The following is a 22,384-nucleotide window of genomic DNA, read 5'->3' as shown; positions in this document are numbered from 1 at the left end:
CATGATCGACATGTATCACCTTATGAGAAGCAAAATATTGAATCTCTCCGTGAAAAACTTGGATTCTTGATTGGTGCTCCAACCCAACTCCAAATGCAATCTCTATTTTGAATATTGCAATAGTGATCCTCCATTTGAAGATCAATATGGAGATTCCATCAAATTACTGAAATGCCATCGTAAGAGCATCTCCAACCCATCTCTATTTTGGAGTAAATCTCCAAAATGGAGTATGGGTTGGTACTCCAACCCAACTCCAAATGCAATCTCCATTTTGGAGATTGCAATAGTGATCCTCCATTTTTGGAGGATTACTATTCATTTGAAGATCAATACGGAGATTCCACCAAATTACTGAAATGCCATCATAACAATTGCAAGATAGTCTTTTTGTATTTTTATGTATTTGTTTTGCTCCATTTTATATTATTATATTTCAAATTATTTATTTAATTAATTTTAATGTTAAATCGATAATTTTTATACTTAGTTAATTTATTTTAATTGTTTTATTATTGACCATTTGTGGGAGGAGTACAGTACTTCGGAATATTAGTATTTTTAATGATCAATTAATGTGTTGTTCTTTAAATCATATGTGTCGTTTATGTTTGTCGTGATTTATATTTTATGTTTGTATTATGAATGTTGTATCTTGTCGTTTATGTTAGTCGTATAAAAAAAATGTATTATTAAATAAATTGGGTTTAATACATGTTTTATTGTATTATGTTTATCGAATTAATTAAGTTCGGTTATATAATACATTATGTAATTATATAATTATATGTGTGTGTTTTTGAAAATGAAAAAAAAAAAGAAATGGAGTATTTTGTAATATTTTTAGAGGATATGGGTTGGAGAAGGTTTTTAAAAATAGAGATCACATATCTCTATTTTGGAGGATAGAGCATAAAAAATAGAGGATATGGGTTGGAGATGGCCTAACAATTGCAAAATAGTCCTTTTGTATTTTTATGTATTTGTTTTGCTCCATATTTCAAATTATTTATTTAATTAATTTTAATGTTAAATAATTTTTATACTTAGTTAATTTATTTTAATTACTTTATTATTGACCATTTGTGGGAGGAGTATAGTATTTCGGAATATTAGTATTTTTAATGGTCAATTTATTTGTTGTTCTTTAAACCATATGTGTCGTTTATGTTTGTCGTGATTTATATTTTATGTTTATATTATGAATGTTGTATCTTGTCGTTTATGTTTGTCGTGATTTATATTTTATGTTTATATTATGAATGTTGTATCTTGTCGTTTATGTTTGTCGTGTCAAAAAAAATGTATTATTTTAAATAAATTGAGTTTAATACATGTTTTATTGTATTATGTTTATCGAATTAATTAAGTTCGGTTATATAATACATTATGTAATTATATAATTTTATGTGTGTGTTTTTGAAAATAAAAAAAAAGAAACAGAGTATTTTGTAATATTTTCGGAGGATATGTGTTGGAGAGGCCCCGAAAGCCATGAAATGATCGCTTGTTTGGAAAGACGAATAAGAGATGAAGCATATCAAGCGCAAGATTTCGTTGATCTTTATTCAACCAATCTATTTACCAGGGGGAGTTTTTCATCATTCGAGGTTAATGCAGCAAATTATCTTCTGCCGCTGGTTGCTGCTGCTTTGGAAAACGACAAGTCTGAGCACCATTTTGAGAAGGGTATGGCCCTCAGATGTCTTCTTGTTAAGCTCGCAACCGAAAAAATTGATTCTGTAGTGGTACTGGTGGCACAGATTAAGGAGCAACTGGGATTGAACTTGAAACGAGAAAGTGATTCCATAACTCAGCATGAGGCAGAGGTGTTTGAGAAATTTTCTTGGAGGGATGATTTTCAATCTCGGAATTCTTTTCGTTCAGGTTTATCATAATATGGTATGATTGGTTCCAGAATTAGAAATACCGTAGTGTTTGAATTCGACAATCACTTGATGCAAATCAAGGAACAGGTTTTGAATGCATATAAATCTAAACTGAAAGTCATCTCCGTTGTTGGAATGGGAGGAATCGGCAAGACTACTCTAGCAAACTGTGTTTACACTGACCCCTCTGTTGTGTATATCACTTCGACATCCGTGCATTGGCCACTGTATCTCAATCGTATTGCGTACGAGACTTCCTGTTAAGTGTTCTAGATTCTATGGAAAAATTAACTGATGAGACTCGTCGAGAGAGTGATGATCAACTAAAACTTCATGTGTACAAGAACTTAAAGGGTCGGAGGTATCTACTTGTTATAGATGATATTTGGGATACTGCTGCTTGGGATGAAATGAAGATGGTGTTTCCGGATGATGATATGGGAAGCCGAATCGTATTGACGACTCAGCTTGTTGATGTGGGTGCTTATACGGGCTATTCTGACCATCTTCATCGTATGTCACTCTTAAGTGATGATGAAAGTTGGACTCTACTCCGTGCTAAGATTTTTGGGACAAAACCGTGTCCTCATAATTTACAAGATATTGGGAAGAAGATTGCACAAAAGTGTCATGGACTTCCACTCTCAATTGTGGTGATTGGTGGATTACTCTCCAAGATAAACATGACACATGAGGCATGGCATGCTGTTGCAGCAAATGTCACTTCATTTGTGTCTTCAAGTGATGATAATTTCTTAGAGATACTAAAGTTGAGTTATAACTACTTGCCTCAACATTTGAAGGCATGTTTCCTATACCTAGGAGTTTTTCCGGAAGATTATGAGATCTCTGTTTCCAAACTCGTTAAGTTATGGGTTGCTGTGGGTTTTCTGAAACATGTTCAGTTTCAAACTGCCGAAGAGACAGCAGAGAAGTATCTGGAAGAACTCGTCGATCGAAATCTTATTTTAATATCTAAGAAGAACTCTGAAGGAAGAATCAAAACATGCAGGATGCATGACCTCTTGCTTGCTTTCTGTGTAAAAGAAGCAAAATATGAAAATTTTCTACAGGTATCAAAATGGTATGCCAGCCTATTTCCTGGAGGTTCACAAAGTGAACGACATTTAAGTATTCATCCAATTGAAGCATTCAAGTATCGTTGCTTTCCTTTTTACTCATTGCCATCTATTTCATTTTCTCGCTCACTTGTATGTATTGGACCATACCGTTTTCCCTCAAGTGTTTTCCTGAAATTCAAACTACTTAGAGTGTTAGATGCTATTGAAGTCGAGTTTCTTCGATTTCCGTATGAAGTTTTGGAACTTCAGAATATTCGGTATATTGCTTTGACGTGTGAAGGGTACATACCTGGAACAATATCAAAGCTATGGAATCTCCAAACTTTGATTATTAATCAATATTTTCGTCGCAATGGTGAAATTTATTTACCGCTGGAAATCTGGAAGATGGCACATTTAAGGCATATCCAGTTTGTAGAAGCTTATTTGATCGATCCTATTGCTGCCAATTTTGATTTTCATGGGCAACTTTTAATTCTTGAAGACCTCCAGAGTCTTTCAGGGATATGGAATTTGAGATTCACAAAAGAAATGTTGCAAAGAATTCCAAACATAAAGAAATTGGTTATTTCTTACGATAGTCTCAACTGTACAGAAAAAGCAACCTCATACTATCAACTTGAGAATCTTGTCAATCTACATCAACTCAAAGATTTGAAGATCCGTGTTAGCTTAGTTTCACCCACAATGTTTAAGTTTGATTTCCCTTCAACACTTGAAACGTTAACTTTAAGTGGTTGTGGAATTCCTTGGCATGATCTGGCAATTATTGGTTCATTGCCGAATCTTAAAGTTCTAAAGCTGAAAAATCATGCTTGCCTAGGAACAGAGTGGAAACCAAGTGAAAGAGAGTTTTCTCAACTAAAACTGTTGGTGCTTGAAGGGTTAGACTTGATGCACTGGAAAATTGATTATAACTACTTTCCAAGTGTAATGCCCGAGATTTTAGTTGATACTTTTGAGTTATCTCATATTATGAATAAGGGAATGGAAGAACAGACATGGAGAGGCGACGTTGCAATTCGAGTTTTGGTGGCAAAGAGACACTGCACCCGCGCCATAAACACAACCGCACCCGCGGTGTTGGGGCAGTAAGGTCCGTGCACCCGCGGTACAAAATGCAGCGCACCCGCGATCGTGTCTTCTGAATTGTTGGATGTGATCCAGTATGCTCAGTGCACCCGCGGTGCAGAGCGAGTGCACCCGCGGTGCGACGTGTTGAACAAAGAATAAGCCATTTGCCCTTGCATGCAAGATATATATGTGAAGTGTCTTCATTCCTGCATTTCAGCAGCAAAAGGACCGAGAGCAAATTCAGAAATTCCTCCAAACTTCATTCCATCTTAGACATTTGATTGTGAAGAATCTAACCATCCGATTTTCGATCCGAGTTCATATTTGTGCTCCTCGTATCATTAGCTTCGAAAGGATGTAAGTATTATTGTCTTTCAGCAGGTTTTGAGGTTGACATGTTGGAGAAATCAGATTTTGATTACTATTGTGTGTTCTTATGATTATTGTGAAATGATATTCGTAACCGGATTGAAGAACGGATATGATATGCGATCTTTTTCATGTTCCAGCATGTCTTGACTTGGGTATATGCAGATTTCAGCATAGTAGATTTTGTTAGGATGAGAATTATGAGTTATGGTTATTGATTATTGATGTTTGAATTGATCGGTATTGAGAGATTACGCCGTTATGCCGTTGAAATGTACCGAGATTGAATATTGACACGTACAGGTATTGGTTTGAGCTGAATGTTGATCTTGTATCTATTGAATATGTTATTTCGGATCGATCTCGACAAGCTTCGACGTCAAGACTTCGACATCGACAAAGATTGAACAACGAAAGGTATAATTCAATGTTTGATTGGGGAATATAACTCGAATCAGAGTCGGTTTGAGTTTTCCACAAACCACATACAGTTCTATACCTTGATATGGTTGTACTCTATATTGATTTATATATATGTACTGAGATAGGAGTGTCATTGGCAGATATGCCAAGTTTCTAGACGTTCGGTGGTATTGAAGCATAGGAGAAGATCGACTCCGATTGTAGATATTCGATACAGACAGGGCCGAAGTCTAGGAATAAAACGTACCGCCACCCCGATTGGGAGAGTAGGTGGGAGACCTGTTGCGTCTTATTCACACCGGGATCCCTAGACTTAGATACGAGTCGAGTCAAAGATATGAGTTTGAATTAAGTTGCTTGCCTTATATTGATTACGTTTGATAGACTATGGGACGTATTGCTATTGATTATGTTCATGGTAGTATGTTCCTGATTTATATCGCATGATATGCATGTATACATGTTTTATACTGGGATTTGTTCTCACCGGAGTATCCGGCTGTTGTTGTGTCTGTATGTGTGCATGACAACAGGTGGGACAGGATCAGGGTCGAGACAAAGACTGAGAGATCGAGATAGCGTGGAGATTTCGGGCGTAGAAGACAACTAGATGTTCTACATGTGATATGTACTTTGTTAATAACACTAGTTTGTATAAATGAAATGGGACAAGACATGTATTTACTTTTGTTGAAATGAAATAGAGATATTACTTTTGTATGAATTATATACAATTGTTTTTAGTATCAAAAGCAAAATTTTGACCCACATTTTCTAACAAAGATCCAATTAATCTCAGAGACAATTGAGTTAGAGCCCGGGTCCCCACACCAAGCCTTCAACGCCTCAATTCTTCACTCATGCCATGAATTGGTTGAGATACCGTCTGTGATGGGAGAAAGTCAGACACTTTCAACGATTGAGTTGCGTGAGTGTAAAGCTTCTGTCCTGAATTCAGCCCAGCAAATACTAGAGTTGCAGCAGAGCTATGGTAACGATGGTTTCCAAGTTGTTGTCCATTCCAAAAAGAGCTTCTCAGATCGCAGCATGTATACAGTGGTAAAAAATAACTGACCTGTAAACTATAAGAGATGCAGATGTTATATTATTGTAATCATCACGTTCCAAAATTATAAAGAGTTTGGGTGATTGAAACATGTAGGGATCAATTTTGATGGGTTGGTCACTTGGCTTATATAAGATTAAGTTATCCTACGTGGTTATTAAATTCTAAACTCTTATGACTTACATTGGTCTCATTCCTGAAAATATTTTGCAGATCCGTAGATTAGTGCAGTGTGGTTCAATCCCTCCCGATGGCCTGGATGTTTTGTGCAAAGGTATTAAAAAGTGTTTGTGTGTGTTGTATATATGTAACTCACAAAAGGGTTCATTCCTTTTTATCTACTCGAGAAATACTAAATTGGACAAGCAAATCCATCGTGAAAACTTATAAACAATGGCTACTAGAGTGAAATATTTTAGTTGTACTACCCAGCTCAACTAGCTATATCTTTTGGAAGTCATTTTTAGTGATTCTTGAAATATAGCTTCAATGGTTAAACTGGAAAACATTTCAGCCCTCTGTGGTATTTGGGCAAGTAAATTTGATTGGCATATACGTTAATGAGCTTGATCCCTCTTTGATCCAAAAGTATGGTTTTTTGGAATTTTTTTTAAGAGAAACATTGTAGGTCATCCTGAAGAAAGTTATCAACGTAACTGCATCTCATTTTGTTACAGATCTCAAAGACGCCAAGTCCCGCTGGAATCACCTCTCCAGAAGTGGTCAAACAAGTAGCGAAGTGAAGCTTTTAACTGATGGAGGACTTAGATTAGTTAATCAAAATGAGCAAATGAAACATTTAGTTCCAAACACTGCCTCAACAGGACAAGAATACGTACTTGGATCGATGTCAAAGCTATTGAATCTAGAAACTATGATCATGAATAAATACGCACATTCTTGGGATGAAAGTTTGGCAATGGGAATCAGTAAGATGCCACAATCAGGGCAGTTTGTTTTTCTCGACTTTTCTTCCATATTCAATTTTTATGGGAAGTATTTAGCTCGTGAGAAACTCCATAGTCTTCTGGGATATGGAATTTGAGGTTTAGTAAGGAAATTTTGACAAGGATTCCCAACATCACGAAATTGGATGTTTCATATGACGCTCACTGCTGCAGGGAAAAAGGGTGGTCGTATTATCAATTTGAGAATCTTATATATCTACGTCAGCTCAAAACTTTGAAGATCCGTGTAATTCCAAATATCAAATGGTTCACAGACTTGATTTCGCTGCCAAAGCTCAAGTTTGCTTTCCCCAGTGCACTAAAAACTTTATCTTTGAGCGGATGTGGAATTCCATGGTTTGCTTTGACAGTAGTTGGCTTACTACCCAATCTTGAAGTTCTCAAACTAACTGATCATGCTTGCCTAGGAACAGAGTGGGAACCGAACGAGGGGGAGTTTTCTCCACTGAAAGTACTGGTACTTGAAGTATTAGACTTGATGCATTGGAAAGCCAAGTGTTACAACTTTCCAAGCCTTCAGCACCTTATTCTCGAATCTTGTTATGAATTGGAGGAGATCCCATCTGGGATGGGTGAAATTCTGACACTGGAGAAGATTGAGTTGTACGATTGTAAATATTCTGTGTTGCATTCTGCAATGCTAATACTGGAGAAGCAACAGAGCTTGGGAAATGATTGTTTTCAAGTTGTCCATTCTGAACGTAACTTCTTTACTCGTGGCATGAAGCATAAAGTGGAAATAAAGGAGACTGACGAATAGAAGAACGTAGAGATCAACATTAACAGGTGGGTTACTACTTGAAATAAAATCTTCTGTCACTTGTCGTCATACATAAGAATTAAGATTTGCATAAATTCTTTAGTGAATGTCACATTCAAAAATACAGCCTTCTTCTAACAGTGTTTTCACTAGGCAAACCAAATGAACATGTAAAGTCATTGGATGAGTCACGAATATCTTTGCGAGGCTTCTTGCTATGAGGAAAGGGCTACGATTTTATGTGGATTTTAATACTTTCTCAATCTGGGTGGAAATTGATTCCTTGCATCTTTGGTTCTCATACAAGCTACATCGATTAAATGGGATCTTCTGCATCTACGGAGGGGGAACTTGGCCGGCCTCCCATCATGCTCTCGCACATTTACAAGAACGGCAGTAAAGTAGCTAACATTTTTAGCCAATTGTGCCTAAGATGACCAGACACAACAGCCTTCATGGAAGTTCAACTTGGAGACATCCTGGCTTCTACTTTAGTTCATAGCATAATTGCTAGAATTAGCAGGTTAAACTGCAAACACGGAGTGGGAAACCGGAATTATTTTTGAGGTGAATATGTCATGTGAAGCATGTACTGTGAAATCAAGCTTCTTTTATTTCGTTATTATCTCATTCAAAACAGAATATATTCTATATTTCGGTGGAGACCAGGGAGAAATATTTGGAGTATACTTTGTCCATCCCAAAATCTCTCAAACTTTCTATAGAATCATATTTAAATAATAAAAATATATTACATGCATTATTTTATTATATTATACATGCATTATTTATTATATTATACATGCAAGGTGTATAATATGAAAAAATGAAGTGAGAACATGTATTTATACATGAATCAATACTCTACTAATTTAAGTTATAAACCCCTTAGAAAACCAATTTTATGTGTTGGATTACACCAATGAGAAATTAAGATTAAAACCTTCTCAAATACCATACAGCTCATATAATTATTGATTGCTTAAAGTTCTACACTAAACAGTTAGTCTTGTGTGTCACTCTACTTGATCATTGTTAACATACAATTTGATTAGAGTTGATTAATAACAACTTAAACTTTTGTTTGGCCAACTCTTATTCCTAGAATCCAGCAGAAACTAATTTAGTTCTCACGCCTACTTTTGTTTAAAAACATTAACTTCAACTATTTGAGAATATATCAAGCTACGATCTACGAGACTAGAATGCACTAGTTCCGACCAGTTTCAATGTTATTATACTTCTGAGTGAGAAGAAACTGGACATGGCAATAAATCACGCACCACCGCCACCGGTAGCTAAACTAAAAAAATGACCATAACAAGAATTTAAGAAAGTGATTTCAAGCTTGGACTTCTTGCAGGTACATCAAGAGTTGATACCATTGCTAGTCGTCGTTAACCAGTCTGGAACAATTTGTCACAGAACGAGCTTTTCCGACCCCAAACTGGCTAAATTCGCGTAGACTTGACTCACATACAGTTGCTTGTTTGAAATATTTTATATACTTGTTTCTACGTAATTCATCAAATCAACTATTAGAAATGAAATGAAGAATGTAAAAATGAAGTAGACTAGAAAAAAGGGAATTTACCAAGACCAGCAAATATCACAAGACACCTGGTCTCATATATATAAATTTGTGGGATCCTCTTCTTTCAAGCTGCCATTCGTTTCCCTCCTAGGTCCATCACTCAGAAAAGTCAACAGCTTTTACAAATCTTGTATGTATTCAGCCTGCAAAACCATTGAAACAAAGGCATTGAAATAAAAATATTACAGCACCAATCTTTGAAAAAAAGGCAATTTGTATAAATAAGATTGTGAAGACAAAGTTGTAATAAGATCACTCTACTACACTACGGCCATTTGTCAGTTGAATCAACCATAAAACAGCAAAATTTGGACTTGCACGAAAAACCAAATGAAGATATTGAACTAAAGTCTCAGACCATGAGAACAAAAGAACACTTGGCATAAGATGTTTTCTCATAAACAATACCCACAACATGTCTATTCCAGATAATTTCAGATTTCACTCTAGATTTCTTACATACTTTACTTTGTACAACATAAGTTTGCATGAAAATATCTCGTTACTCAAAGTATAGCGGAGCTCGGGTCAAAAAAATTAAATAAATTTTGTAATCGTTCTAAATGCCAAATAAAGGTTTAAAACAACGGTATTTATTTAAACACAAAGTTACAGAAAAAGCATTGACCTTCATATTCCTCAACTTACTTGAGTTTCAGTAGTGGATTTAGTGACATGGGCAATCAAACAATGTGAATGAAAGGAATGTCCACAAGGAAAGACATAAAAAGGTTCCATTGATCCAACTGAAGTATAAGCCCCGGCCATCCGGTAGTCACCAGAAGCATATAATATTTTCTTTTGGCAAACCTGTTAAAACACTGGATGAGAGTGAAAATATGTATCTTGGAATGGGGAACAATTATTTAAAATTTACAAACTTATGAACAAGATGAAAAGATGTAACACGGACAAATGAGAGGTTCATGTCTGCACCATTATTGCCATGCGAGTTAACCACTGCCGAGGATACCTTCAATATGATGTCATGCTGATAACCTAGACTTGTTTATAAAGATTGCTAAAAGTTCAGGAGCACAAATATCAAGATATCATTACCCCACATTCCTCATTCCGCTTTATTATAGCATATCTTTGAGAAGGTGCACTAATATCACTGCTAAAGTCCAAAAATAAGATGACGTAATCCATCTGCATTTAAATCTATGAAAAATGGAAAATGACTAACTAAATGGTTTTAATGGCATGAATAATTATGATATGCAAGATTACATGGGTAAAAATAAGGTTTATTGTTAGAATGCATAAAAATATATTTTTAAAGGTTATTCGAGATGCGATCGAGAAACGGAGACCGATGGCTGAAAACAGGAAAATATATTTATTAAATAATTGTTTTTAATTATTTAAAATAAGGTTGACGCTATTTGATATTTTTGGAAAATGAGGTGTTTTGAGGTAATTTTACACGTCGAGTAGTAATTTTTATCGATATTTGATTTTCGACGAAATTATGAACTTTTTGAGAATTCGACTAATAATTTCACAAACTTTCCTAAATAAGTTTTAGATATTACTAAATGGGCTTAATGGGCCTAGTATAGCATGTTATGGGCCTAAGCTTGTACTAGGTGTTTTAACTAAAATAAAAGGCTAGCAAATCATTCCCCCACTCCTCACAACTCACGCCCACTCCTCTAAAAAATTACAAGGACTCTCCCCTCCCCCTTAACACAAGCACACACGAGATTTTGGAGACTTCAAGCTACGGTTTTCAAAGGAATTTCAGCCTAGGAGTTCTATGTCGTCGTTCTTCGCATCGTCAACTTGTTTTTGTGCGGGCACGCCATAATTATTCTTTTCCTCATCTATCACACCATATTACGTGTTTGAATTACATCTGCATGAAAAGCATGTGTTAAGAATAGAACTTGGACCTAACTCAACCCCAAAAGCTAGCTCAAGGGGGGAGGATTGTCTAAGACCATATATACAACTCCCAGGTTATTTATCCTACCGATGTGGGACAATTAACACACCCCTCTCACGCCCAAGAATGAACATCTGGAGCGTGGAGTTTACAAATGACCCAATTATGGGCAGAACGGGTGGCCTAATTATAGGCAGTCCAACACATAACGGTGGAACCCGGGCTCTGATACCATGTTAAGAATGGAACTTGGACCTAACTCAACCCCAAAAGCTAGCTCAAGGAGGGAGGATTGTCCTAAGCCCATATATACAACTCCCAGGTTATTTATCCAACCGATGTGGGACAATTAACACACCCATCTCACGCCCAGGAATGAACATCTGGAGCGTGGAGTTTACAAATGACCCAATTATGGGCAGAACGGGTGGCCTAATTATAGGCAGTCCAACACATAACGGTGGAACCCGGGCTCTGATACCATGTTAAGATTGGCACTTGGACCTAACTCAACCCCAAAAGCTAGCTCAAGGGGGGAGGATTGTCCAATCCCATATATACAACTCCAAGGTCATTTATCCAACCGATGTGGGACAATTAACACACCCCTCTCACGCCCAGGAGTGAACATCTGGAGCGTGGGGTTTAAAAATGACCTAGCTCTTGGGGTTGAGTTAGGTCCAAGTTCCAATTCTAACAGCATGTTTACCTTATGATCATTTTCGTTTTTATGCCTTGACATGTTAAGAATTCATGATTTCATGACCCAAAACCTATAATATCATCTCATGAAGAGGCTGCCGTGTTAGAGTATCATGGAGAGACGTTTTTCCACGAGTTTAAGGGCCATAAGATGCATGTTTAAGGGCTGGCAACAAATTGGCTAAGAATAGACAAGAACCTAGGACTTCATATGGGTGATAAAGGATTTAGGGGCTCGTGGACCAGGGCTCGGGCTGGACTTGGATAGGCAAGAGGAAGAGTCCTAGCGTGTCTAGGACTCACGTGCAGCGGCTAGGGGAGAGTCCATGCAAGATAGGACTCTCCCCATGCAACCCGAGGGATGCAGCCGCGTGCAGGGGTTTCGGCGCTGGCTAGGTGGTCTAGGTGGTGGCTCAGGATGATCCAGAGAGGGTCAGGAAGGCTAAGGCTAGGTGGTGGCTGGTGCAAAGGATCCCACGCGAAGTAGGACTCATATGCGTACAATGGGAGACGCACGGGTTCGTTTATGTTGCAGCGGCACTCTGCGTGGTTCAGGGGCTTGGGCCGGGTTCGGTTGGGTCTGAGCATGGTCCAAGGAAGGTGAGGATCAGAGGGGATCAGTGGTTAAACAAACCCAAGAGTCCTAGGGTGATTAGGAGTCCTAGGAAGACTAGGAAGCACACATGAGCAGCTCAGGTCAACGTGCAGGGTTCGTGCGTGAGTGGGGCTGGCTCCGTGGGTCAGGTCTGGTCAGTAGGGTCCCTAGGTGGGCTGGTCAGGGTTGGGCTCGAGGTGGCTCGGGCGTGGTTCGATAATATTGAGCGATGGCTCGACGGGTTCAAGCCATGGTTCGAAAATCAAGTTTAATGGCTACATGCTGAATCGTGGGGTCCACGGGGGTGGCTCATGGCTCACAAGGGTAATTTAGGCAATAAAAAGTCTATGTCTAAAATTTGGGATTTAAATAATAAAGTTTGAATTAATTCGGGAATTAAACGCTCTACGAATTAATAATTAGGAATTAAATTAAAAGCCTCGAGTTTAAACTAAATAAAAATATAAGAAATTTACTTTAAGCTTAAATAATTATTTGGAATGGTCTAGAGTTGACGAAAGTAAGAAAAAATCAAAATCGAGAAATTCTAATTCTAGGGGTCAAACAGTCATTTGACTTTTTCTTACTTTCGTTAACTCTAGTTTTACACCTAAAAATAGTAGACGTCCTGGCAGTGCCCTGAATGCTGTAAATAATGATAATATGCTTATTTTAAATGTTTATGTAATTTTATGATGAAACGTTAACGCTAAAAGATATGTTGCATGCTTGGTTTAAAAGAAAATTGATTATTATATGCTTGAATTTTTATAAGTGTTGAGAATACGAAAAGTTGAAGGAGGTGAAGTGATTGTCACTAATACGATGATTATGATGATACGATGATTATGATGATATGTAAGGCCAAGGCTCAGTTGACGGAGGAGAGTGTCGCTGATGTCCCCGCCGCCTAGTACTGTGGTTATACGCAGATGGATCCATCGACCTTCAGCTAATACGGAAGTCACAATTAACGATTTAAATTCAACGAAAAGGAAAACGTATACGTATATGATGAAAATGAAATGTTTATGATTATGTATGTTCATGAAAAGCTATTTCAAGTCAAATTATTTTCACTGTTGCATGTGATTGTATATGTATTACTTGTTACCAAGATATCGATGCAGGTGAGCATGATAATGATATTGTTGAGGAACTTGATGGTTGATCTTACTGGACTGAAGGTACACACAACCTGAGGAACAACGCTAGTTTTTTGCATTTATTTTAAGTTTATGATTTAAGTATATGTTAAAGATTTTTATGATGCTTTTGAGTGGTTTTGAGAGGATGTTAGAGTTAGGTTTATTTTTGAAATATTGCTAAGTTAGGTTTTTGGTAAACGATTGACGATTTTATGTTTCGAATTATTTTCCTTTGGATTTTCAAATATAGTTCGTTGTTTTATTTTTAAAATGGTGCAAAGTTATTTTAAAAATATATATATGTGTGTGGATGTGTTCGGCCGAAATAATAATAAAAAATTCTAGTACTTTTTAAAGAAAAACGAGTAGTGGACGTTTCAATCACTCCTTATGTAAGGCCCGAGATTTTATTTACAGTAATCTGAGATTAATCTGAAATGATTTGGCAATAATTAATACGAATTATGGGTAAGTGAAAGGTGATTAAAGACGGAACAGATCAGACCGGGACAGACGAGAAAAGACACGAATTAGGTGCGAGGGAGGTGCCACTCGCGCACATGCGCGACGTGATGCGCGAGCTGTGCGCGAGTTGGGCAGAGGATCCCGCGCATATGCGCGGGGTGATGACGCGCATATGCGCGAGCTGTAGTATGCTTTGTCCAGAGAACCTCGCGCATATGCGCCGAGGTGAGGCGCGCATATGCGCTAGATGCCGTGTAGACACGCGCCAGGGCTTATCGCCTCGCGCATATGCGCGGAGGAGGGTCGCGCATATGCGCGAGACATGTTGCATGTGGGATGAGCCATTTGCTTTACATGCGTGAATGTGTATATAGATATATATATACAAAACGTACGAAATCCTTTCAGAATTTGGCAAGAAAACCGAGAAAAAGGGTCAGGGAAAGTGATAGAATATCCTTACGCCTTTTGTGAGAAATTCGTCCGTCTGATTTTAAATCCGACTTCAGTACTGTGTTCCTATCGACGTAGGCTACAACTGGACGTAAGTTTTGCTACGTTTTGATATGTCTTGAAATTATGATATTGCCAGAATGGAATGGAATTCATATATGATGTTCTTGACATGTTAGGCATCATAGAATCGAAGTCAGATTAAGAAACGGACTGATTATGGAATTGTTATGAATTTTGGAGTCGATTTGATTGAGAATCGATATCAGATTTATATTATCGTTGAAATTATGAGTTATATCGATAGTGATTATGAGTTCTGATATGATATCTATGGTGTTGGAATTGACGGGGTTATCGAGACTGTATTGTTATGCCGTCGAAACATCCGTAAATTGATATTGATCAGACTCGGTATTAGTTGAGATGGTATTGTGGTATCGTATGTCGATTGACATTGATCCGATTATGTTTTGATTTGAGTATTGATCAGAACAGCTGTTGAATTGAGTTATATACTGATATTGTATCTATTCGATTGTCATTATCAGATTGGGTATGGACAGAGTTGACTTCGATACTTCGTCTTCGTCGGACCGAGAAGATAAAGGTATAAATTAATGTTGAGTTGGGATTGCACAACTCGAGTGAGGTTTGGCTCAAGTTTCCCTAAATCACATACTTTACCTTATTGTATTGATTTGATTGATGTACTTGTTCTCTTGATTTATAGACAGCAGGTATTAGACGAGTAATCTTGTGACATAAGTGCCTGATAGTGGTGGGATCGCCACGGGCACATTGCACGATGTCACAAGATAGTGTATTGGCGATGGTGCCAAAGTCTGTCACCGGATGTTTGGCTATCGATGTGGATAGAATTATAACTTCTTCTATTACTGATGATCGATATTATATCGATGTGGATAGAATTGGAGCTTCTTCTTCTATTACTGGTGATCGGTACCGTATCGATGTGGATAGAATCATAACTTCTTCTATTACTGGTGATCGATATTATATCGATGTGGATAGAATCGGAGTTCTTTCTATTACTGGTGATCGATACTATACCGATGTGGATAGAATACGAGCTTCTTCTATTACTAGTGATCGATACCATATCGATGTGGATAGAATTGGTATTTTTTCTATTACTGGTGATCGATACCCTATCGACGTGGATAGAACTGGAGTCTTTTCTATTACTGTTGGTCGATATGGGAATGCTAACTTCTGGAAACCGGGATCCCTAGACTAGGATTGAGTCTAGTCTTAAATGTGAAGTCATGAGTCTAATTGACAGTTATATTGATTCATGTTGATTATGTTCCTGAATATGGTACATATTGATTTATGTTCCTGATGATGATACATGTTTAGAATAGGATGTATTCTTGATATGGATTTATATTCTGATCTGAATACATGTTAGACATATCTGTTATATGCTTTTATATTGTTTTTATGACTGCATGTATACATGATTTATACTGAGAATGTAATTCTCACCGGAGTTATCCGGCTGTTGTCTTGTTTGTATGTGTGCATGGCAACAGGTAGGATAGGATCAGGGTCAAGAAGAGAAAGAGGCTGGACTAGATAGCGTGGAGATCCGGGCTTCGAAGCAACTTAGGATTCAGCACTGAGATATAGTTGAACCTAGTTGAATTCTTGTAGATAATACAAGATTTGTATAATTATGTTTAATATGTAATTTGAATTAAATTACATTACGTTTCCGCTGTGTATTTTAAAAAAAAAAAATTTAGACCCTGTTTATTATAATTGTTTGAATTATTCCTAAAGACGATTAAGGAATGAATTAGCGTCCGGGTCCCCACACCTTATGTTTTCAGCACCATGAGTAGAATCATTCATTTCTTGTTTGAGTTTTTCGATTTGCTCATTGTAGTATTCCAAGCGATGCGCAGATTGCTTCCTACAATTGTTTTATAAGACCGTCAATCCATGTCCTACAAGTGTACATGTGAGAGCCCAATAACTATTTTGGGCACATCCCATTTCCATTTAATTACTTAAACCTATTTGATAGAAGAAACAACAGATCGCTCAAATCCAGAAAGGAAGCTTTTCGCCTGCCTTGCACCCCATCGCCTTTCCCTTCTGTTTTCTGCTGTCCTCCCGTAGCATTTTCAGCAGCCGAAAGAGTAGCGCAGCCCAGCAACCTTCTTTCTCCAGCCTATTAGGTTCTTTCCTGCTATGAATCGGAAGGCTTGTTTTCTAGCTCCTATGCGCGTAGACTATAATCTGGTTTTAGGTAAGGTTTTGGCTTTGATTATTGGTTGTTCTTGGTGGATTAGTTTGATAAGTGAAGTATTAAGTTTTTCCCCTATTTTTCCAGCTTGTTTTCTGACCGTGATCAGTATTTCCGGCGAACTACCTCTGCGAGATCACTATTGTGCGTTTAAGCCTTGATTCTTTTGCTGGCGATTTATGTTGATTCTGTTGAGCTATATTGAGTCATCAAAGAGACGAGTGAGTTAGGATTAGCCACATTCCCAGATGACAGCTAGGGACGAGAGACTTAGCTACTCGCATTCCCGATGCTACGTGCATGGACAAAGGCGATTTGATGCTGCATTCCTTGGCACGGGTGGCCACTGTTACTGCTGATGATACTATTCTTTTGGACTCCGTTTGGTATCCGTTGTTCCATTGTACCATTCATGCATCTCATATCATTGCATTTACTTGGTATTACATGTCTTTTATATACGTCGTAATTTAACTGGTTTGTCGTACTGGGGTCCAACCCCTGTTTTCTTTTTATGTTGTGGTTTTTTTTTATGCCATAGCAGGTCATTCCAGGGGATTTGACGCGTTTGGTGGAACGTCAGCGAGTGGTACCCAGTAGTCAGTTAGTTTGTGTCAGAGTTCCCAAATGTCTATATATTATACTGGTTTGATACATTTGCCAGAGAGATGCCCTGTATAGCTGTATGGTGATGTTTTTATGTCGTTTTGGATTTTATTTGTGGTATGTTGTGTCTAGTCCTGGCCAGTGCGGCTGTAGGATATTTGTTTGGTTGATTGTGAACTTGATGTTACTTTCGAGCATATATTGATGTTGTTGTGTTTTGAAATTTTTGGTATGTCCTACTTACGGGGAGGTCATGCCCAAATTTCTGTAGGCCCAAATGAACATTTTAAACTCGTTTTTCGCTGTTTACACGAATGAATCCTTGTTGTTTGGTAATTAAATATTAATTAAGAGCACGGGCCCTCATAGTTTGGTATCAGAGAGTAACTGGGATACGCTCGAATTAGAGTCTAGGACACTCGAGTTTAGACACAAATAAAATGATTGTGCACGTGTTTGATTATTTTCTCTTACTTGTTTCTATGTTTTGAATTAATTGAATCAGCATGACTAGAGCGTATACTTGATTAAGTTTTGACATTTAGTGCAGAAATTGCCTATTAGTTTAAGTTTATGCTCTTATACTAAATCGATTATTATGTTTTCTGTCTGAGGATTAAATCCTTGTGTCTTGTAGATGGCACCTGGACGTAAGGGCAGAAAAGGAAAGGAAGTTGTTCAGGAATCTTAAGCTCCTAATGTGAGAGGACTTAACGAGACTGAATGGGGAAGACGAGGTCATTGTCTTCGTGGTGAAGCACGAAATGTTAATGTTGAGCATGAAGTGGATCAGTTGACTAGAGGAATGGGTGATATGGAACTAGTGATATCCCGATTTCAGAACATGCATCCTCCTCGATTCTTTGGGAATGAAGATGGTGAAAAAGCTGTAGCATGGTTAAAAAGTATGAAACGCTTGTCTAATATGTTGGAGTACACTCCTGATTTGCAGCTTAAGTTGGCTATTTGTCAATTAAAAGACCGAGCCCAGTTATGGTGAGAAACTACTGAGGAAGCTCTGAAAGAATCAAATGAAAGAATTACTTGGGATGTATTTTGCGTTCAGTTTGCTCGAGAATATTCACCGCCTTCGTATTATTCTGTCACGATCCGAGACCGAGGCGCTAGTGACATCCAGCATTGTTAATTAAATAACAATAAGCCTCATAGAAAATAGCCAAATACCAGTCTATTTCATAAAATTCCATTGTCTTTACATCAAAGGAAAAATACAGAGGTTGCGGAAGCGAAAAGTTCAAACATTTACTAAGAAAGACAAAGGAACACTAATGGGCTTGAACATCCAGAATTTGAATTTCTTTCTAATTCTTTACCAGCCCCAGAACTACTCCTGCTCTACTTTTACCTGTTCTTCATTCTCATCTGGAGAGGGACGTAAGGGGGGTGAGCGTTGTGGGGAACACTCAGCAAGTGGGGCCGATCGAATACCAGAAAACATTTGATACATAATATTTTTAAAACATAGTATATCAGAGTTGAATGAACAGAAGTCAAACATTGAATAAATCAGAGCTTCAGAGTTGGATGAACATAAATCAGATTTAGAACAAATCAGAACTTCGAATCAAAACAGAATTTATCAGAACTTATCAGACAAACAGAAAATAATGATCATGGGCTATCGTTGATCTTGGGCTCCCTCTGGGGCTTCTCCTATAAATGAGCTCTCTCTGGGGTCCTTTTCCCGCATCCGGGCTCCCTCTAGGGCCTTCTCCCATAGACTGGCTCCCTCTGGGGCCTTCTCTCATAGAGAGGCTCCCTCTGGAGCCTTTTCCCTCACAGGCTTTCCCGATACATCATTATCAGATCCATACTTATAACTTATCATTCAGAGACGGATTGGTTCAAACAGAGCGACACCAAGACAGAACGAAGCGGAGGGCATGAACGAACAACGGACGGAACGAAACGATTTTGAAGTAACTTAGAATTTCGAAATCATCACTTATACACAACATGCAGTAGACGATCAAATTTTAAAACATACATAATCTTTAAAACACATAAACCCACTTACCTGAAAGATTGTTCCAAAAATCTTGGAATGAATAAGATGGAGTTTGACACTGAAAACCAGTCACCTTACAAAAATGTTTGCGCCTAATTTTGGATATGTTGTTCCAAACACGTATAGGTATATTTTGAACGGTGGAGAACATATTTGGACTTGTAAAACAATGAGCAAAACTTTCTAAAATTGGGCAGAATTTTTGGTACTCGAAAATTGAAACTTTTGGAGAAAACTTTGATGTTGTTTTTGGTGTGATTTCACTCATTCCTTTGCCACTATTTATAGGCACCAATATGACTTTAAGTATTCACCCTTCATGCCAAAAAGGTTGCATGATTTATGGAATGTAATCACCAATGTGTCTTTAGGTCTTCCCCTTCCATGCCAAATGTTGCATGGTTTATGGACTTAAATGTCACCAATGTGAGTTTAGACCTTCCCCCTCCATGCCAAAGGTTGCATGTAATTTATTCTCCTCCATGACATAATTCGTCTTCAATGCAAAACTAAAATCAACTCGGTACTTTGTCTCTTTGTAATGCAAAATTTTGGGTCTTCACATATTCGGCCAAGGAAGCTGAATTCAATAAATCGACTCAAGGTAACATGACTGTAGTAAAGTATGTCTCTCAATTTTCAGCGCTTCTTGCATATGTTCCTCATGTTGCTAGCAGTGATTGGAACAAGCTATCGCATTTTATGCAAGGATTGAATCGGACCATTTGCACTTTAGTAGTAGCTGTCTGTTAATTATGCCGATGTTGTAGAGAAGGCCAAGAATGTGGAGGCAAGTCTACTTTTGGAAGAATCACGACCATTTCAACCATGTTTTCCTCATAGTTGGGGCAATGTGTCGATGCCAGTGGGTGCACCACTATACCGTCCTTTACTGTCGTGTCAGCCTTCGCAGTCTTGTCAACAACCAAAGCAGCAAAACTTTAATGCCAAAGGAAAACAGTTCAAGAAACAGACTCGTACTAGTTCTTCTAGTTCCGGCAGTCAGCGTGGAAGTTCAGTTGAGTCACCAGGTAGAGTATTTTGTGATCGTTGTGGTGGTAAGAATTTCAGTACTCAGTGTACGGAAGTTCAAGAAATGAAAGATAAAGTTGAATTGATCATCGTCAAGCTAGTTATGCTAATAAAAGGCGTAGACCTTTAGAGTTCCAAGTGGGCGATTTTGCTTTCTTGAAAGTATCACCATTTCGGGGTACTATGAGATTTGGACATAAAAGGAAGTTAGCTCCGTATTATATTGGTCCGTATGTGATTGTTGAGAGGATTGAAACATTGGCTTATCGTTTAGACTTGCTACCGAGTTTGTCTTTAATACATAATGTGTTTCATGTATCTATGTTGCGGAAGTATGAGCCAGATCCGTCTCATATCTTGAATGTTGAGGATGTGGAGTTGGACAGTTCCCTTAGCTATGTTGAACATCCAGTGCAAATTTTGGACTGCAAGGAAAAACAACTCAAGAGCAAGACGATTCCACTAGTTTTGATACAGTGAAGTAGACATGGAAGAGAAGAATCTACATGAGAATTAGAGTCAAAGATGCGACAAGAATGGCCTCATTTGTTTGAAAATGTAATGAATTACGCGATGTATTTTGAATTTCCTATATATTATCAGACGTAATGTTTTGTATATCAGTGTTGTGTATGTTAGATTTCGAGGACGATTAGTGAGGAAGAATGTGAGAGCCCAATAACTATTTTGGGCCCAGCCCATTTCCATCTAATTACTTAAACCCATTTGATAGAAGAAGCTGAGATCACTCAAATCCAGAAAGGAAGCTTTTCCCCTGCCTTGCACCCTGTCGCCTTTCCCTTCTGTTTTCTGTTGTCCTCGCGTAGCGTATTCAGCAGCCGAAAGAGTAGCGCAGCCCAGCAAACTTCTTTCTCAAGTCTATTAGTTTCTTTCCTGCCATGAATCGGAAGGTGATGAGCTCGATTGGCTTGTTTTCTAGCTCCTATGTGCGCAAACTTTGATCCGGTTTTAGGTAAGGTATTGGCTTCGATTATTGGTTGTTCTTGGTGGATTAGTTTGATAAGTGAAGTATTAAATTTTTCCCCTATTTTTCCGGCTTGTTGTCTGACCGTGAATAGTATTTCCGGAGACTTTTCCGGCGAACTACCTCTGCGAGATCACTATTGTGCGTTTAAGCCTTGATTCTTGAGGTATTAAACTTGAAATTTTAGATTCTAAACGGGTTTTATAGGCTGCTTGGAATTTGAATTTTAATCGAGCCGATTTAAATTGTTTTAGTCAGTCGGAATGCAGTATATTGAAGTATATAACGAATTTATATTGTAGGTTATATCGTTGGGCGAGTTCATTAGAAAGTCCTTAAGAAATTACTGTGGTATTGTAAGTTATATTTGAGGTACACTCAAACCTATATCATTATGACACTTATATTGGCGTGTAAGAATATTCAGTGAATGTTGTTTGCTATTACGTGCCTTGAATGTTTATTCTGATGCATTAATGCATAAATTATATTGGCATAACATATTAAGCCTTGACTCATTTGCCGGCGATTTATGTTGGTTGACTTGATTCTATTGAGATATATTGAGTCATCAGAGGGACGAGTGAGTTAGGATTAACCACATTCCCAGATGACTGCTATGGACGAGCGACTTAGCTACTCGTATTCCCGATGCTACGTGCATGGACGAGCGGCGATTTGATGCTGCATTTCTGGCACGGGTAGCCACCATTACTGCTAATGATGCTATTCGTTTGGACTCCGTTTTGTATCCGTTATTCCATTGTTACCGTTAAAAACTGGAGATATTGTTACTACGTTAGAAGATTGTATAAATAATATCTTGTAGATTTTTAATTGATATTTTGTATCTTAGATTGATATAGGTGTATATTTGGTTTCCTTAAATCAGGGGATTGCTAGGATTAAGATCTAGGGTTTCCATTATAAATAATTTAGTGTGTTGTATAAATACCAAGTAGTTATTGGAAAATG

General features: G+C 37.8%; 2 protein-coding genes and 1 long non-coding RNA gene across 12 annotated transcripts in view; 2 read left to right on the top strand and 1 right to left on the bottom strand.

The window, feature by feature from the left end:
• Positions 1-22,384, top strand: part of LOC142520090 (uncharacterized) — a 109,606-nt gene that overhangs the window by 76,313 nt on the left and 10,909 nt on the right. Inside the window, exon 2 of the long non-coding RNA XR_012813903.1 lies at positions 21,712-21,781. This is a non-coding gene — a long non-coding RNA (uncharacterized LOC142520090). The remainder of the gene's footprint in view (positions 1-21,711; positions 21,782-22,384) is intronic.
• Positions 1,483-8,318, top strand: LOC142520087 (putative late blight resistance protein homolog R1B-12). Of its 3 annotated transcripts, none has more exons than XR_012813897.1 (5): positions 1,483-3,899; positions 5,673-5,896; positions 6,117-6,177; positions 6,581-7,657; positions 7,785-8,318. XR_012813897.1 is itself a non-coding variant. In XM_075623055.1 (4 exons), the coding sequence occupies exons 1-4, from the start codon at positions 2,168-2,170 to the stop codon at positions 6,946-6,948; spliced, it is 2,385 nt and encodes a 794-aa protein (XP_075479170.1). In that variant the 5' UTR covers positions 1,483-2,167; the 3' UTR covers positions 6,949-8,318. The 3 variants fall into 3 exon arrangements, 1 of the variants encoding a protein (XP_075479170.1); XR_012813898.1 differs by having other exon boundaries at positions 7,773-8,318; XM_075623055.1 differs by having other exon boundaries at positions 6,581-8,318.
• Positions 5,785-22,384, bottom strand: part of LOC142520088 (vacuolar sorting protein 18-like) — a 46,367-nt gene continuing 29,767 nt past the window's right edge. For 2 of the 8 annotated variants that reach the window (XR_012813899.1, XR_012813900.1), the window contains 3 exons: positions 9,874-10,035; positions 9,226-9,368; positions 8,024-8,160 (listed from right to left, as the gene is read on the bottom strand). Coding sequence is in view for 4 of the 8 variants with exons in the window: in XM_075623058.1 (XP_075479173.1) it covers positions 9,345-9,368; positions 9,874-10,035; positions 10,285-10,342 (244 nt within the window). In the remaining 4 variants the exon portion in view is untranslated. The other 6 variants (XM_075623057.1, XM_075623058.1, XM_075623059.1 and 3 more) reach the window with 6 other exon arrangements.

The sequence above is a fragment of the Primulina tabacum genome, chromosome 12 (genome assembly GCF_025594145.1).
Source record: "Primulina tabacum isolate GXHZ01 chromosome 12, ASM2559414v2, whole genome shotgun sequence".
Classification (NCBI taxonomy): domain Eukaryota; kingdom Viridiplantae; phylum Streptophyta; class Magnoliopsida; order Lamiales; family Gesneriaceae; genus Primulina; species Primulina tabacum.
Note: the sequence above shows the minus strand (reverse complement) of the source record. Positions and strands in the feature narration are given on the sequence as shown.

Bases quoted from the DNA above. Each gene is read 5' to 3' on its own strand.
- LOC142520087 (XM_075623055.1), top strand. From the start codon at position 2,168: ATGGAAAAATTAACTGATGAGACTCGTCGAGAGAGTGATGATCAACTA. The intron at 3,900-5,672 runs GTGTAATGCCCG...CCCCACACCAAG, and splicing joins TGATTATAACTACTTTCCAA to CCTTCAACGCCTCAATTCTT. The intron at 5,897-6,116 runs GTAAAAAATAAC...AATATTTTGCAG, and splicing joins ATCGCAGCATGTATACAGTG to ATCCGTAGATTAGTGCAGTG.